This window comes from Ceratotherium simum, chromosome 16, assembly GCF_057802395.1.
Source record: "Ceratotherium simum simum isolate JZ-2026a chromosome 16, ASM5780239v1, whole genome shotgun sequence".
In the NCBI taxonomy this organism is placed as follows: Eukaryota; Metazoa; Chordata; class Mammalia; order Perissodactyla; family Rhinocerotidae; genus Ceratotherium; species Ceratotherium simum.
In genome coordinates this window covers 59,042,324-59,060,641 of record NC_141915.1, presented here as the reverse complement: position 1 = coordinate 59,060,641, position 18,318 = coordinate 59,042,324, and the positions used below count along the sequence as shown (strand labels likewise).

The 18,318-nt window shown below is 59.0% G+C and overlaps 1 protein-coding gene across 5 annotated transcripts in view; it reads left to right on the top strand.

Moving 5' to 3' along the window:
• The window catches only part of RBFOX3 (RNA binding fox-1 homolog 3), an 86,657-nt gene that overhangs the window by 53,278 nt on the left and 15,061 nt on the right, over nucleotides 1-18,318 (top strand). For all 5 annotated transcript variants that reach the window (XM_087441716.1, XM_087441717.1, XM_087441718.1 and 2 more), the window contains exons 2-3: nucleotides 10,354-10,608; nucleotides 17,452-17,589. In XM_087441716.1, the coding sequence (XP_087297842.1) occupies nucleotides 10,354-10,608; nucleotides 17,452-17,589 (393 nt within the window). The remainder of the gene's footprint in view (nucleotides 1-10,353; nucleotides 10,609-17,451; nucleotides 17,590-18,318) is intronic.

The following is an 18,318-nucleotide window of genomic DNA, read 5'->3' as shown; positions in this document are numbered from 1 at the left end:
ACACCTTGAAGAACTCATGGAAGGGAGGCATGAGATTATCCAGCAGAGAGAAGTCTCTGCTGTCCATCATTCTGGGGTGGCGGGCTGGAAGGGGCCAGGGAGGGGTCTCGAATGGAGATGGGAGCTGGGCCTGCCTCCCAGGCCTCCCAGACTCCCCTCCACCGGCCAGGACCTGGCTTTCCCTGGGTGCCCGGGCTGCTTGGGGACCTCAGGGATGCTCTCCCACAAAACTTGGGATCAGGAGCCCACGAGCCATGAGGTGGTCTGTGTCTGGGCGGAGAAAGCAACTGAGTCAGAAGGCAGGAACCTGGTGAGGGAGAGGGCCGCCGCCTGCCTCCTGCCGGCGATCTCCATGCTGAGGCAGCCCCTGCTGAATCTTGGATCTGCTCTTTCTTTTGTTCTGGATCGTGGCAGGTCCTCTAAGACTCTGTTGTGACTGTTTATTTTCATAGGGGTGCTCCTGGGAAAACAGAGCCCTACCCCTGTTCTCCACGAGGAGGGAGCGCCTCCACGAGTCACCCAGCAAATGCTCCGGGGCCGCAGAACCTGCCCAGCCGCCGAGCACACCTCCTCCTGCCTCTATCAGTTGGCTGCGTGGGAAATTCTGATGTTTGGCCTGAGCCAGCCACAATGGAGGCGCTAATTGGTTACCCCATGAAAATCACATCATGCATTTCCAATTCCGTTAATGCTCCTGGGGCTTCCACTGAGGTGTCTGCTCCCAGGGGTAGGGCTCTGTGGTCGCTGGTGTGCCCCGGGTGCTCGGTGCATTCTGGGAGAGCAGTTCATGTGCGCCATTGCTCACTCTCCCGCTGGCATCGACGCAGGAACACCAGCCTGCCTGCACTCAGCCGCAGGTGACTCTGGGCAGTCAGCCTCCCCAGTGCCAATCTCCTCCTCAACCGCGTGGACATAACGTTCTCCAAGGTCCCTCTCTGGGATCCCATCTTCATTCCTTTTCAATAGTCTCTTCTTTTGTTTTCCCCCAAAACTTCACTGTCCTATGATTAACACATTAAAAAAAGAAAATAGGAACATTCCCTCCAAGAAAACACCCAAATGAATGAGGCTGGCGATTCTCCTTCCCTCCTGTCCCTCTCCTTTTCCTCTCGCCCTCTGAGCGTCCCCTCCTCCCCTGGCACGGCTCACGCGTTATCACGGGCACTCCTCTTGTCCATGCAGCTCCCCTCTCTGCTCCTGAAGCCTCACCACGAGCAGGCATGGCCAGAGAAAGCCTCCCCTTCAGCAGGTGGGTGTCCGCACCTGAGAAAGGGAAGATGCCATGGTCAGGGTGACGCTTCAGGACGCTGGCCTGGATTTGGATCCACACAGAGCCGTTGACCTGCGTTTCTTCACCTGGAAGATGGGACAGCCGTACCACGTATTCCTGAAGCTGCGCTGAGGAAGAACCGCGATGGGTACAGCTGTTGTGGACCCTTCGCCTCCTTGGAGGGTCAGCAAGTGGAGGACGAGTCCATGGACTGCTGTCGTGCAGGCCCTGGGCTCAAGCCGGGTGCTGGGTGGAAGTTTCCAGAAGACGGATTTCAGCTCAGGGCATGAGGAGCTTTCTGGCAGAGCTGTTCTGAGACGGAAGAGCCTCCAAGTTGGTAAAGAGCAGAGGGGGGCAGGAGCGCCTGTCGGGGAGGACATGGAGATGAGAGTCCCAGTTTGCCTGGCAGGCTAGCTTGGGTGTCGCCTGCGGTCGCCTCCTGTTCTAAGATTCCAAAACTGAAGGAGTCTTTGATTTGCTCAGGATGCAGACTCCCCCAGCGTCCAGAGATTTGGGCCACAGCCTCACGTGTACACACCCTGGGACGAGGGGAGGGCAGGACCATCCCTGATTCCAGGCTAGGGGCTCAGAGCCGTGAGCCCCCTGGCTCAGCTGTCACTGGGGGCCCCAGGGACATGAACCCACACCTCTTGCTTGCCGGAGGTCAGCACCCAGGTCAGCCTTCCTCCCTTTCTGACACTGATTCTTCACAGAAGCGGGGGGTGAGCTGGAGGACAGGCCAGGGGTGCTCAGAAGGGGCTCTCTGGGCCGGTGTCTTCCACGTCCCTGTGCCCGGCAGCAGAGGCCCAATAGATGCAGGTGACTTGTGTAAAAATCAGTATGGGGGCCGAGGGTCCGCTGCCCTCTCAGGGCAGGTGAGTGTTGTACGGAGTGGGACGGGCAGATGGCATACCTACCAGTTTCGTCTGTGGGGCTGGTTGTTCTGCCTTGCTCCCCTGCTCCGTCCTGTCTGAAGCTGGCTTTGCCCAGAGCTGGTGAAGAAATGGCTTGGTGCCCAATCTTTGCCGCCAGCCTCCCTCCCCACTGCAGCCTGGCCTGTGGGCCAGGGCCATGCGGCGCCCTCCCTCCCTGGGTGAGGAGTCTGAGAGGCAATTAGCCTAATCGTCGTGGAGGGGCTGTGAACAGAGGGAGTCGGGAGGGACTGCACAGCAGGAAGGGGCTGGTGGGGCTCTGTCTGCTGCTACTGTCTGCTTTCCCCCTCCCTTCCACCACCCTGATCCCTGAGCATCCTGCCTGGCCTGTCACCTCAAACGCACAGGGGACCCTGACCCGCAGGATGGCAGCAAACTGGCTGGGGGACACAGGAATTCACGCTGGACAGAGAAAGCACTGGCTGGCAATGTGGGCAGGGACACTTGGGGGGTCTTAGCTCTAGATCTGGAAGATGGAGGTTCTCCCACCCAGCCCCTGCCTCTAGGAAGACATGTCACTGTCCCCCTTCCACAAACTAAGAGGTAAGGCCCAGCCCAGGGTCACCCAGAAATGGAGGGTTCTGTACCAAAGGCACACCCAGCCAGAGTGCAGGGGCCAAACCAAGGTGGTTGGCCACTGGGCGCCCCTGCTAAAAGCCCCTCCCTGTCCGTTCCTCGGGCTGGACAAGCCCTTCCATCCCACATCACCATGTCGTCAGAATCCAACAGAAAACAAGTGGCTGCCCGCTCTAGGATAACTGGAGGCCAGTTTATTTACAAGGACACTGTATGCAGTGGTGTCTGGAGGATGGGCAGAGGGGACCACCAAGGATAGCACAGGCCAGCACAACCCCGGAGCTGGTACCACCACAGGCCAGCATCCTGGAGCAGCGAGCAGGAGTGAGGGGGAGAGGGGAGCTGGCTGTGCAGATGGCGGGCACCAGGCGCAGTCACTCACAGAGCCCTGGTCCCAGCCCTCAAGGCCAGCCACACACACCCTCCCTGTGACATTTTGCCTCGTCCCCAGGTCGAAGTCGGTTCCACCCTTCTGTGTCCATGGCCCTCAGTTCCCTTTTGCCAGATGAATGAACTTCAATCTTTCTGGAACGTACTGCCTTCTAGCCCCCATTATTGTTGGCTGGGAGTGGCCAGGGCACAAAATGCGCCTTATTCATCTTTAAGTACAAGCTCCGAGAAGGGGCTCTGCAAGTGTTGCTTGAATTGCACTTAATTTTAAGATGTTGAATTCACACTTTGCAGACAGTCATGTTCAGTATCGCTTGTCTCCCCCCAACATCACCCCTCCCCGGGTCAGCCCTGGCAGTCACCGCATGGTGTGATGAGGAGGTCAGGTGGTGGTGTGCTAGTAAAGGTCTAACAACCAGCTCTCCTAGACAGACCCAGCTCTGATGTGTAGCATTAGCCAATTCCTGGGGTGTAAGCACTCCCACTGTGGCCGCTTTCCAGCTGCCAACGTGAGTCACCAAACTTGGAGTCAGAAAGAGATGCTTCCGGTCAGCACTCAGGAGCCAGAATGAGCTGGAAGGAGCCGGCGCCAGCACACCACAAGCAGGCCACCACCCTCCACTTACAAACTCAGCTTGTGCCGTCTTACCCTCTTTTTTGAAATTGGCACGTGTGCAGAAGAGTGTGTGGGATGGGATGGGTCTGTGTGCTTATCTGCTCTGTGACCCCGGGCGGGCACATTGGTCCCTCTGTGCCTCCTTTTCCCCTCTGTAAAAATGGCGGTCGAGATACCTACCACACAGAAGAATTGTGAATAAATACTAGATAATGGGCACAGAGCACTGGACACAGAGCAGGCTCTCAGCACCACAGAGTTTCCTGTTGGGTCCTACTCAGGGTAAGTACCACCTGAAGGTGATGGCCGACCTCCGCTGACACCCGCTCCTCCCAGGTGATAAAGGAATTACAGCCCGATCCTGCCTCTCGGGCTTGTTGTGAGGCCTTGGGGTCATGGTCCTCGGGGCACCCGTAGAGCTCCTTAGTGACCACTCTCGCAAGGACTTTTGTCTTCTCTCTTCCTGCACATTCACTCACCCGCTAAGCACATATTTCTCACATTCCTACTATGTGTCATGCACCACTCGGATGCTGGCAGTTCAGCAGCGAGCAAGACAAAGTCATCTGGCGATGATGCTCTAGGAGCAGGAGGCAGACAGTGAATGATGGACATAAGGAGACTCTCAGATGGAGAAGAGCAAAGCAGGGTCGGGGGAAGGGGAGCACCGGGGTGGGGGACCGCAATTTTAAAGGGTCCTCCCTGAGAAGGTGACACTGAAGGAGGTGAGAGTGCCATGGGGGAACCTGGGGAAGAGTGTTCCCGCAGAGGGATCAGCCAGTGCAAATTGCTTGAGGCCAGAGCTGGATGTTCAAGGAACAGCAAAGACACTTGTGGCCAGAACAGAACAAGCAAAGGGAGTGAAGAAGGAGATGAGCGCCCAGGAGTAGGGGCTCCAGGTCATTCAGGGCAGAGGACGCTGTGTCAGGACTTTGGATTTTACTGTGAGAAGACTGACTGTAGGGGGCAGGGGCGGAGGCAGGAAGACCAGGTGGACACCATGGAGGCCCGGCCCAGGGGAGCAGTGAGTTGATAGAGGCAGTTGGATTCTGGGTACATGTTGAAGGTGGAGCCAACAGGGTTTCCTGCTTGATTGTTTGTGGGGGACAAAAAAGAGAGGCACCAGCGGGGACCCCCAGGTTTAGGGCTGAGCACTGGACCTGGGGGATGGTGTTTCCTGAGATGGGGAAGACCTCAAGAGAGGCAGGTTCGATAGGGACAATGGGAAGGAAGCAGGAGTCCCTTTAGGGGTGTGTCAAGCTTGAATGTGTATTAGGCATCCAAGTGCAGACCCCTGGTGGGCTGTTGGAATTCTGGGGAGAAGTCCAGGATGGAGATATAACTTGGCAGTGTTCACCATATAGATGGTATTTTAAATTTTAAAACTAAGAACCTTCGAGTAGTGAGTGTAGCCAGAGAAGAGAAGAGTCCAAGGACTGAGCACTGGAGCCCTCCAACATCTAGAGGTAGGGAGATTTGAGGGAACCAGTGACGCGCAGACTTAGAAGAAACTTCCAATAAAAGTAGGAGAACCAATAGAGAGTGATATGACAGAACCAAGAGAGGAAAGCATTTCTAGAGAGAGGCGGTCCATGCGTTCAGTGCTGCTGAGGAATCAGGTCAGATGAGGACTGGAAACTGGCCATTGGGCTTTCAACATGGCAGAGGTGGAAACCTTGACAAAGGTAGTTTCAGGGAATGGTGCCAGGGAAAGCTGGTTTGGAGTGGGATGAAGAGAGAACAGGAGTAAAGGAATTGGGGGCCACAGGTCTGGGCAACTCATTTACAAAACTTTGCTCCGTAGGGAACAGTGAATGGGTGTGTAGGCTGAAGGAACTGTGGAGTTAAGGAGGTTTTTCTTTTCCTACCATGGGAGAGATTGCAGTGTATTGCCAGAGCTGTGAGCACGTGTGCGTGAGAAGGGCTGGACTCCAGCATGCAGTTGAAGTGATTGGTCATAGACGGGAGCATGGACCTTCATCCCCAGGGACAGGAGGAAAGGCAAAGTATAGAGTACGAGGCAGGTGGGCAAACAGGTGAGCATGGACATTCTCTTCTATTTTCTACAGAAAACAGGAAGCAAGTTTTCACCAAGAGTGAGGATAAGGGAGAATGTTTGCAGGGTTGAAGAGGAAAAGTGAAATGGTCATTCAGAGCATGAGAGCTGAGTGGCAGTGCCGGCCTGCTTCAGTCTGTGGTCAATGATCTCAAGTGAATCACTCAGGGTGATTTTGTGGTTTTCTGTAGTGGTGTGGGCCATGGAGTCGAGTGGGCTCTTACCAGTTTTGTCAGGCAAATGTGATAACAGGAGAGAGGGACAAGTTTGTAGAGGGAGGGGGAATAATGACTTGACCAGGGTCTTTTTACCTTTAAGCCACCTATCCATCTACTCATCCATTCATCTGTCTACCCATCCATCTTTCTATCCATACAACTTTTCATCTACCCAGCCATCAGTCTTTCCATCCATCTATCTATCCATCCATCCATGTATCCATCCATCCACCCATCTGTCCATTGGTCTGTCCATCCATCTCTTCATCCACCATCCTTCCATTCATCCATCCTTTCCTCCATTCATTCATCCATCCATCCTCCTACCCATCCATCTTTCTATCCACCCATCTTTCCATCTTCCCACCCATCCATCTGTCATTTCATCTATCTATCCATCTGTCCATCCATCCATCCATCTTTTCATCTGTCCATCCTCCCACCCATCCATCCACCTAGCCATCCATCCATTCATCCATTGGTCAATTGGTCTGTCCATCCATCTCTTCATCTACCATCCTTCCATTTATCCATCCTTCCATCCATCCATCCACCCACCCACCCATCTGATGTGCATTGAGACTCTTCTGAGTGCCGCAGAGTGCTGTGCTGAGAACAGAGATGTGGGGTTGGAGGGTGAGTGAATGGCCTCACTCCCTGGGAATTCACAATCCCCTGGGAAGCCAGACGTTCACAAGCTGCTCTGGAACAAGGCCATCTGAGATGAGCCCCCAGCCTGGCACGGGGACTCCACTCAGCTCACGCTGCAAAGCCCAGCCCCTCATTGCCTCTGGTCCCAGCAGACTGGGGAGAAAGGAAGAAAAGGAATGTGACAGACACTGGCTGTGCAGCCCTCTGTGTGCTGGGCATTTATAAACCCCCTCAGGGTGGACCTGATACCCTCTGCTTCTATATCCAAGTCTGCTCCGGGGGCTCTCAGCCCGGGCTGCACATGAGAACCTCATAGGAAAGTTTGGTTGGGAATTGACTCAGTAGCCCTGGGGTGGGACCCAGGCATGGGATATGCAGCCAGGGTAGAGCCACTCGTGAGACCACAGCCACCTCCAGCATGGGCATGGAGGAGATGCGGGGCAGGGGTGTCAAGAATCACCTCAGAACCCACCGAATCATGCTAGCTAGCTTTTATTCTGCACTTCCTCTTACTGGGGCACCCGATGACCACTTGCAGATGGGGAAATCTATTCAGAGGATAAATGGTCACCTAGGTCCACCCGGTGGCTAAGAGGGAGCCCATCCCTGTGCAGTCCGAGGTCTAGACTCTGTCACCTGGCTGTGAAACCTCACAATCCTCCCAGGACCCTCCCGTGAAGGGCCACAGTTCTGCACGAGGGGCAGAGGGGTAGGTTTTGGAGCCAGGCAGCCTGTGCCCTATCCTGGTTCCTCCTGAACTAGCCTGACAAGTCACTTAGTCCCTATGCCTCAGTTTTATTAGCTGTGAAATGGGGAAGTGATAGTGTCCACCTTGTTGGGGTTGGAGGGGGATTAAATGAGTTAATGTCTGCAAAGCAGGGAGCACTGTGTGCTCAGATGTGCTGACTTTATCATGATGTCACAAATCTCACAGCTGCCTCCTGCCCACCTCAGACCCTAGCACTCAGTGCCCCACCTTTGCGTGCAGGTTCCCCTGATGCTCTGGCCTCTGCGCTCCAGCCAGGGAACTGCGGTGGGAGTGATTGGCAGCTGTCACTCAGCCCGAATGGGACCCAGGGAAGATGGCACTGGGGACAGTTGGGGCTGGGGTGAGAAGGATGCAGATGGGAGAGGAGCCCCCCTTTCTCAGGGCCTTGGAGGAGGCGGGGCCGCTGGGAAGATGTAAGTTAGTGAAGGTTCTTAATCAAATATTAATCAGTTAATTGATCTCCCAAGGCCAAGGCCACTGACAGCGCCGCCCCGTCCTTCCCTCACCCTCACCTTTCCACACTTCCAGACTCTTCCTCCCCGCCCAGCTCCCGCCGCTTTCCTCGGCCCTTGCCCTGGCCTCCGTCCCTCCCAGTCCTGGCCATCCTGGGTGCTCCTCCACCTCTGCCACAGCTCCCACCTCCCCCGGCCCCTCTCCTCCCTCACCCTGAGCCAAACCCTTCCCCCTCTCAGCTGGGAGGTGGGGGACATCATTGCCCACACATTTGCTAACAGCGGGTAAAGGGGCAATTGGCAATTTGGAGCAATGAGGCAGGAACTCCAGTAGGGGCGTGCATTCGTGTGTGTGCGTGTGTGTGTGCGTGCACATGCATTTCCCTCCTGTTGTCAGGAGTGTGAACACTGCCCCGGTTTCAGTCTCTGTGGAGAGAGGGTGGGACCAGGTGGCTTCGCCGAGGAGGAGGAGGACAGGAGTTCTGCTCATTAGGCCACTGTTCAGTGGTGTCAGGGGTACCCCAGGAGTCAGGGGTGGCGGGCACTGAGACAGCGGCGGCTGCCATTGTGGGGTTTGGGAGGCATGGTGGAGCTGGGCCCCAGGCAGAGAGTTGGGGCCTCAGGCCTCCCGCTAGGAGGGAGATGAGCAGGCAGACAGTCAGTGGGGGACAGGGCCCTGGCCTGAAGGCAGAACACCCAGCCGGGGTCTTTGGCTCATTCACCATCGCCCTCGGGTGACCAGGCCCCTCAGGGCACCTCACACTCTAGCAGTTGATTCGACATCTGGCTATTGTCTGAATTTCTTCTCCGGCTGTATGCAGACCCCAGAAGGGCAGGGGCTGCCCATCCCGCTCTCACTCAGGCCCCAGGCGTCACATCCCCAGACATCGGCTAAACAGTTTTTGGGTGAATAAGAGTAGTATCCAAATGCAGGATACAGCACAGAGCAAGACACAGCATGTTCTCTGGAAGGAGCGCCCATCTCGAGGGGGTGATGGACAAGGAGACACACAGCAGAACATGCCAAGGTTGGTGTGATGCAGGAGCGTGGGAGCACATGGGCTTCCTCCCTCTCAGGGCATCAGGAAACTAGTCCTGAGTGTCAGACCGTCCACATCTGTGCAAGGTCCTTCCACACCAGTGGGCTACTCAAGTGAGAGATGGTACCTGTCCTTGGAGCTGGACACTCTCTCCCTGGGGACACTCTCAGAAGGCCAGAGAGTGATGCACCTGCTCAGAGGTGCCCCAAGCCTGCCCTCCCCACCGGCGTGCATCTATAGTGGGACCCGGCTAGTGGGAAAAGCCGGAACCCCGCCCCTGCCCCACCTCCCCTCTGACTCCATGTCCGTGAGGGACCCGGGGCCCTTCTCTGGGGCTGAGGGACTTTGCACCAGGGCTGCCTTTTATGTGCTCCCTCAGTGGTTCTCACCAGCACCGAGATTGTGGGAGGAGGTCTGGGGTGGGGCCGAGAACCTGCATCGCTGACAAGCTCCCAGGTGATACTGATACTGCAGGTCCGGGCCCCCCGTTTGGAGAACCACTGCCCAGAGCGTGGCTGGGCCTGCCAAGGGTCAGGGCTTCTAAAAGCCCCCGGGGGTGGCTGGGGCCAGCTTCATAGCATCCAGAGAGCACTTTTCCCTCCCGAAGCAGCAGGCCTTCAAGAGGGTGGGAAGAGATCTTCAGGAGATCTTGGGGATCCTCAAGACAGAGGCAGGAACCTACCATGCCCAGTAGACGGCACCTCACCACAGTGGCCACTGTGGGGGCTATGGTGTACCGGGCTCCGTGTCCTGTATGTTCCACTCTGATCCTCTCCCCATAGGCTTTGAGTGCGTATCCTATGCCCACTCCACCCATGAGAAAACCGAGCCTCAACAACCTTCACGAGGCGGGAGGGAGGCAGGTGCAGTTAGAAAGGGCGACAGGAGGGATCCTGGTGCTGCTGGAACGTTCTGTATCTTGACTGGATCCATGCCAGTCTCTGGTGGGATGGCTTCACAAGATGTCACCGCTGGGGGAACTGGGTAGATGGTACAAAGGATCATGCTGTGTTATTTCTTAACACTGCATGGGAGTCTATAGTTATCTCAAAATAAGACAATTTTTTTAAACTAGATGGATTAAAAAAAACCTTTAGTGTACTCAGGTCTGACAAGTGTGTGTAAGTGGCCTCAAACCCTGGGCTCCTTAGAACACCCCCCCGGCCCGGTGGGCACCTCCTCCAGCTCTGAGCTGGTGCCCCATGCTGGGGGAGCCCCAACTTGGGGGCCTGGAAAATGCTGCAGAAAGAATGACATCGAGAGGACAGGGGTGTCTGAAAACCCCCGCGCGGCTAGGACAGCGCCGGGCCCCCGGGCTCTGGGGAGGGAGCAGTGTCCAAGCCGTGCAGGGTCTAACCAGCTTTGCTCTCTCTCCCTCCACAGGGCAACCAGGACACCACGGCTCCGCCCGAAGCGATGGCCCAGCCCTACCCCCCTGCCCAGTACCCCCCTCCACCACAGAACGGCATCCCTGCCGAGTACGCCCCGCCCCCACCGCACCCCACGCAGGACTACCCGGGCCAGACCCCGGTCCCCCCAGAGCACGGCATGACCCTGTACACACCAGCACAGACCCACCCTGAGCAGCCAGGCACCGAAGCCAGCACACAGCCCATTGCAGGGGCCCAGACAGTGCCGGTAAGGGGCCCCGAGACCCTGGAGCTTCAGGGGGCAGTGTCGCCCAGACGGGTGACTCGTGGGGGCAGTGAGGCGAGGCAGGGAGGGACCTCTGTATGTGGAGAGGCAGGCCCCATAGCAGGAGTCCTCGCCCCCAGGGAAGGAGCTCCCAGCCTTGGAACTGTTCATCATCTGACACCAGGGATCTTTCTGGTGGCACCTGCTCAGCCAGGCACAGCGGGGTGGGGCCGTGACCCCTCTTGTAGCCAGGCCTACCGCCTCCAGCTGCCCCCGGCTTCCCTGAGCCACAACTTCAGGCAGACTCTCACCTCATCTGGGAGATGGAGCGTGTCCTCGGCTGCCAGTGACCTGTTAATGGGAAGCAAGGGAAATGGCGGAGACCAGGGCCTGGGCTCACCCCGTGTCATGGGGGCAAGCCGGGAGGGCTGGCGGCGCGGGAAGAGGTCCAGGGCCCCTTAGAGCTGTCTCAGGTTGCGGGCATTCCTATCATTTCTAATCACTTGTAATCTACCTGCTTGGCTGCCCTCCAATCAGATAGCTTCAATTATGTGGTTGTAACGCAGCTCCGAGGAGAAAGTGCTGAGCCTGCACTTCTCAGAGATGTCCTGATAGCAGAGGAGCGTGGCAAGGAGTGGCCGACCTGGGATGGGTGTCCCATGAGAGTAGCCCCCTCTCGGAGACCAGGCTGCTGCCCAGGCCCTGGAACCCTGGCCTGCTCGGTCCCTTTCCCTGGCCCTCTCCACTGCGTTCTCCCTGTGCCCGCCCCTCACCGCTGCTCTGGGTTCATCCAACCGTCCCTACTGGCTCCATCCCAGCGCTGGCTGGTGGGGCTGGGCAGGAGGCCAACATGCCCTGCACTGCCCAGGAGCGGCAGCCTCCTGATGGGTGCTCCCCCGCTGTGCTCCCTCAGACCCCCTAAATCCATCCTGGCTCCCAAGATGCTGTGTGGATCCAAATATTACCCACCCTCCCCATGTGGGCAGCATCATCCAAGCTCTGTGGGGAGAGAGCCCACCCAAGCTGCCTCCTGGGCTGGACTGGACCCTCCGCTGGGGCCCAGCCAGTGCCCTTCCCCTGTTCAGAGTGCTGCCTAGCCTGAGTCTGCTCCGAAGCCACCAGACTTCTCCATTCCTCCAGTGTCCCTGGTGCAGGGTGTCTCCCAAGACGCCCCTAGGGTTCCTACAGATGGAAAAGGTGAGGCCCGCAGGTCCTAGACCTGGGAGCCAAACCATACTTCCCAGGCTTCCGCTGCTGCTGAGTCCTCAACCCCACGAGCTGTGTGTGCTCAGAAGAGAGAGAGGTGGGCGCGGGAGCCAGAGTGGGCTCATGGTGAGGGAGTCACGGCTGGCAGACCGGTCTCTTTCTGAGGGGCCACGGTGGACAGGGTGCATCTGGTCCAACCTCTCACGCCCCCCTCGTGAGCCACGGGGATTCACCCTGGAAGCAAACACAGAAACAAGATGATCAGACCCGCAGATGCCACAGGCTGGCATGATACCCATGGCTGATAGCTGCACCACACCAACGAGCCCGAAGGCTCCCTGACCTGCGCTGCAGCCTCCCCAGGACAAGTGTAAGGCCCTCCTTCCTGCAGCTGACGCTCGTGGGGCACCTGCTGTGTGCCGGGCACGGAACCATCAGTCCCCACCCATCCAGGACATGAGAGTCGAAGGGGAGCCAGCAGCCTCCGTGCCTGTGAGAGTGCTCGCGCTCTGGAGAGGATCCCAGAGTCCCAACTCAGAGAAGTCAGAGTCTCACTGCTGGAGCCCAGTGCCTCCCCAGGAAAGCGCCTGGGCCAGAGAGCCCCCACTCTGGTGAATGGAGCAGCCCGGACCTTCCTTCCTTTGGCCCAGATCTCTTCGGGGTCTGCGGGTCTTCCATGCAGGGCTGCGGAGGGGAGGCAGTTATTCTCCACGCCCCGGGTCCAGACGAGCACCGCAGGCAGAAGTTACTGGATTAGCAGAAAACTCTGAAGACACCCCAAGGTGCCCAGCAAAGACCTCGGCTACGCTGGAGGGCAGAGCGCTCTGACCCTGGAGTATTAATTCAAGCAGAGGCTTCCCACCTCGGGAGGAGCTGGGGAGAGTGACTGATGCCCTGTCCTGCTCTGACACCCCAGGAGCTACCTTCTTCCCAGAGAAGCTGCCCCGGCGCTGCCAGCTGAAGGCTGAACACCTCCATGCTGGCCAGCTGCCCCATGTCCCATCCTTGTGTGAGGGCTCCTTCAGCTCACCCGAGCCCCTCTTGGCCTTCCCCAGGCAGCCTGGGCGTTAGGATCGGGAGGCATGGGGCAGCCGGTGGTGTGGGCTCCCAGCTCTGTCCAGCCCTGCCCTCTCTCCTGTGTGTGGATCCGTATGTCACCATGGCGTCATCTGCGTTCTTTTGACAAAAAGCAGCACAGTGCGCAGAGCGTGGCTGGGGCTGCTGATGGGTCAGGGCCCACCTCGCTACTCTGCAGAGCCTCCAGGGGCACAGTTGGGGACCACCTCCCCAGAGCACTCATTCATTCAAGGTCGTGCGGGTCCCCTGCAGGTGTCCTCCACCCATCTGTCCACCCTGAGTCGTGGCACAGCCAGAGTGGCTCCTCTCGGAAACTGCTCCCACTCTCCCCATCCTCCTCTGGGGCTACCTCATCTTTACAGACGAGGCCCTGCCCCGTGGCCCTCTCCGCGCCACGAGCAGGCGCTGTGGCAGCAGAAACTCCACCAGGAGCAGTGGCCTTTGGTCCCCTTCGCTCTTGGCTCTCGGGGCTTAAGAAAAGGGAAGGAGGTGGACCGTGTTGGAGTGCAGAGTGGAAAGGCAGGTGAGGAGAAGTGTCTGCCCCCGAACCACCCCGGGGTGAGACCCAGCCGTGCAGCCAGATGCAGTGTCAGTGGGCGCCAACACCACAAGTCCAGTGGCCAGCCTTGAGCTCCGAGAGTCTTATGTTGTTCAGAGTCTAAAGTGGACACACAGCTCCACCCGAGGAGGGGGCTGCCCAGCGCCCCCCAGGTTCTGAAGAAGATGTGGTAAATGGACGGCTCAGGGCCACATGCGGGACTGCCTTCTCCGAGGCCGACTCGCCACCCACCAGGGCGAGCTGTGTCGGCCAAGCAGCTGACGGTCCCTGCACCAGTGGCAGGAGGTCTCTGGAAGAGCGAGGGAAAGGGGAGACGGGGCCGCAGAGCAAGGGGATGTCCAAGAGCCACTTCATCTTGTGCTGCATCGGCAAGCCTTGGCTCCGTCCCAGCGACAGGGCCACCAGGTCCTTGCCTTCTGCCCAATTCCCTGCTGGACCCACTGGCCCCTGCCCAGGGCCCCCTGGGCCTCTCCATGTGCTGGGCTTGGAGAGGCCCAGGCGAAGGGGACTGCAGGCTCCTCGGAGGGTGGGAGATGCGCTGGGTGGCATCTGGGCCCTGTCCCTAGCCCACCAGGGGCCGGCTCCTGGCCTTGAAATGGGGAAGGGGGCCCATGTCAGCTGAGGTGACACAGATGGGGGAGGACGCAGAAGCAAAGCCACCGAGACCAGCCAGGGAGGCAAGGGGATGTCGCAGCTGTTTCGTTTTTCCCTGCGTTTGAGAACTGAAAGCAAAGATTGCTTTAAAAAAAAAGAAATCCCCCCCGGAAAGGTGGTGCGGGCTGCCTGGTCCGCCATGGTAAATGGAGAGAAGGCCCCCGTCTCCCCTCGGGGCAGCCTGTGTGCTGTTACACTCTGGGGCACTCAGCGTGTCTCACAATCTTACAGTCATTGAATCATTTATCTGCCTCTGTTGCACTCCGGGCGAGGGAAATGGGGGCAGGGGAGCTCTTACTGGTGTCCTGGCCCCACTCGAGGCTCATTCCACACCACCCCCTCACCCCACTTCTCCCTCCTTGCCCTTGCTGCTCCCCTTAAGGGCCTTTGGGGTGGGGTCCAGAGGGGGGACCCTGGATCTTGGAGACACACAGTGGGCTCAGCCTCCCGTGGCCCCCTGCCCAGGGGTCCCGGTCTCCTCTGAGTGGGAGCTGGGCCGTTCCCATGGTGTTGGCCACTCTGCTGGGCTGACCGCTGCCCTCTGCTGGTCCGAAGCCAGCATTGCATGCCCCTCTCCTTGCTGGATTCCCAAATACAGGTGACTCTATTAGTCACCTGTGCCCAGGAGCAGCTGAGGGCACAGATGTGTGAGATGCACTCGTTGGGAGGTGCACTTGTCTCACTGGGCCCACCCTGACCACTCCACAGAAGGAGCCACACCTTGTCGTAGCCAGAGGGTGGGGCTTGGCCCTCTGCAAGAATCAGCTGCACGGCAGTTCTGCTTTGATTCAGGGGCACAGACGAGCCCTCTGGAGGTCTAGCACAGGCTTGCTTTCTGCGAGAAGGACTGGGACCAAGGAAGGAGGACAGGAGGAGAGGTGGGGAGGGGCTGGGCTGTTGGGCATTTCCAGGTCCCTGGCTTAGTGGGAGGAGCCCTCAGGTGTCCCTGAAGAGCCCAAAGGCAGCTGCCCTTTGGGCAACGCTTCTGTGTTGCCCATCAGGAGTGAGGGCCTGGTGCAGGCCAGACCGGGATTCTCTGGAGACCTGCCGCCCCACTCCCAACCCTGCCAGCTGCCCCTCCCTCGCAAGCCTCCCTGCTGAAGCCCTGGTTCCCATAGAGAGGCTCCTGGGGGTGGCAGTTGTTGGCAAACCCCAAGGCCCAGGTGCTGGGTCACCTACAGCCCACCCTTGTGCACATGTCACTCTCACAGCCTGACGGGAGGGCTCAGAGAACACACAGCCTCAGAACTGGGCCTGCTGCACGTAGGATGGCCAACCTGCTGAGACAAAGGTCATGCGTGTCCCCAGGCGAATGAGAGGACAGTGGCTTCAAACCCACACTTAGGATCATGTGCCGTGTGCTCCCTTCTCGAATAGGAACACAGAGTTGAGGTCTAAGGGACGTTTGAACAGGATGCTCCCGCACCCCCTATAGCCCTCCAGACCGCACTCCCAGCTTGCCGCCCAGAGAGGTATCCTCGGCCTCCCTCACCAGCCTGGGAGCTGGTGACATCTGCTCCCGTCACCTACGGCACCTGCTGCCCTGGAGCCTGGTCAGAGGCCTCCTGGCTGAGCGCAGGAGGGTGGGGAGTGGCCCCATCCTTCTGGAAAGGATGACCAGGATGGCCATCGAGGGCAGCCACTCAGGCGTCCAGAGACAGACCCTGCATGGCCTTGGGTGAGGCTCTGCTCCTCGCTCGAGACCTAGGGCACAGTGGCCTGGCCCTGCTCATCCGTCGTCACTCTGGGAAGCTTGTCATACCGGTCAGTGCTCCTTTGGTTGCTGGGGATGGACACCCACCGGAAAGTGGCTCAAGCAAACAGGCAGCTCCTGGGACCCGTGGGGAGCGCTCTCTGGCCTCTTTCCTCAGCTTTCCCCCGGCCTGTCTCTGCGTTCCAGCCTCCCTCCCACTGCCGGCCAGCTGCCTCTGCTCAGGCCACGTGGGAGACACGGCCACCCATTTGTATAAATTACAGCGTAGGCCTTGGGGGACCCTCCTGCCTTTGCTGTCTCCAGCAATTTCAGAAAAGCTCTGGGAGGCTTTACTGGAGCCAGGGCCTCCCTCATGCCTTCAGCTGGGGTCCCGTCCAGGAAGCAGACCCCAAGACAAGGATTCAAGTCCAAGCAGTGTATTGGGGAGGTGATCCCAAGAAAACCCCAGGAGGGAGTTGGGAATTGAGAAAGGAAAGGGAAAGAAGCAACAAAAGGTGTGTTCTCAGCCCGTTATCCCCACTAGGGACAGTAGAGCCCCCCAGAGGAGCCCCAGGGGAGGGAGCCAGGTATCTGTCCACCCACCAGATCTATCGCCGGCTGAGGGCTGCTCCTAGACACTGACACTGCGACTTTCCTTGCCAATGGGCTGAGCCGAGAGAGTAAGTCTCGGGGCCACAGTCCACAGTTCTGGTATGTCACCGTGAACACCCTGGCATCCAGGTCATGGTGAGCTAACCGGGCACCGCAGTCAGTCAGCCACTCGTTCACCCAGCCAGCGCCAATGGAGCACCTGCTGCTTGCCTTTGGCACTGGTGGCTCAGCAGGCACAGAACCAGGCCGAAGGCCAGCCTGGCAGTGAGCTGGTGCCCATCCCTGGAGAAGTCCCCCTGGACGAGCCTTGCACACTGCCCACCACGCCACGCTGTCTCTGGGCTCATCACGGCCTCGTCCTCACAGGGGCCTGGGAGGGGGGGCCTTGCTTTGTGGCAGCTCTATTTCCTGAGACTCAAGTCTTTTGGAGCCCCTCCCTTGACCAGTGTTTGGGTCCAAAATGAGGACCAGCTATAAAGGACTGGGCTCGGCCACCCAGGCCTTAGAAGAATGCAGCCCCCAAAGGTGTGGAGCAGCAGCAGCGGGGCTGGACTAAGGGGCAGCCCTGGGGTGACCACCGTGGGGGGCAGCACCCTACGGATCCGTGTGCCCGGGTTCTGAAGTCTCCCTGCTTTCTCGTCAGGCTTTGAAAGCCAGAACAGTGCCCGCGTCCCCGGAGCTCAGGCTCTGTCGGGGGAAGGGCAGACCCGTGTCCTCGAGACGGTAATAGTTCATGGAGCTGGGGGACCGTTGAGGTCAGACCCCTGTGGACAGGGCCGAGCTGCAGGGGCAGAGAGCACTGGGCCAAGGAGGCCTTGCCCTGTGGGGTGTCAGGCACAGCCGGGGCAGAGCCTGGAGTTGGGCCCCTTGAGGTCGAGGTGCTGCTGTGCTGTGTCTCCTGCAAATCGTCGGCCCAGGCCCCTCTCAGATCTCAGCCCTGGGATGGGGGAGTCCAGGGGGTCAGGGAGGATCTGGTCTTTAGGCCCTCCCCTCCCCATGGGATGGGAGCCGAGGGTCCACTCACAGCCCGGTCCTCTCCCCGCAGCAGACAGATGAGGCGGCACAGACGGACAGCCAGCCGCTGCACCCCTCCGACCCCACAGAGAAGCAGCAGCCCAAACGGCTGCACGTCTCCAACATCCCCTTCCGGTTCAGGGACCCGGACCTGCGGCAAATGTTCGGGGTGAGTGTGTGCGGCCCCTCCATCCCCACTCCGCCCACGCCCAGCACACAGCCCTGGGGTTTTCTGCCTCCCACTGTCTCCTGGGGCCAGCCCACTCTGACCTGAGCCTGCTGATGGGAGGGAGGGGGAAGGACAGAAGCTCAGGGTAGAGGGACCTGCTGTGGCCGCAGACCCCTGGCCAGAAATCCACCCACCACTCAGTGCCACCCATCCTCAGGGCTTTGTAGGGTCCCCTTGGGGCCGAGGCCAGTGCCGATTACATTATTATTCTGCAGTCCCAGCCTCTGACAAGGGTTCCAGAGACCCCTGCAGCCCTCAGAGGGCACCTGGAGGGGCAGCCCAGCCTCCTGGCCTCAAGCTCAGCAGCACACTTGGCCCCTACATGATGCCCATCAGCTCACCCGGCCCCTCCACCAGGGCAGGCACTGTCATCCCTCTTTTGGCCCTTGGCAGAGTTGGGGTGGCATCACCGTCGGGCTCCAGTCATCTCGCTGCCTGTTTTGACACCCACCTCCCCATGTTGTGAGGTGAAGGGGAAAGCCATCAACTGTACACACCAGAGACCTCAGGACAGGCCCCTCGGGACCTCACTGGCATTTTTGGGGACCTTGTTCACAGGTTCATGGTCTCAAGCGCCAGTAAGAGAGACTGCTTCCCCTTGGGGGTTCTGGGCCAGTGACAGGGCAGGAAGCGGCAGCCGAAGCATCTGGGCCTGCCTGGCTGGTATGC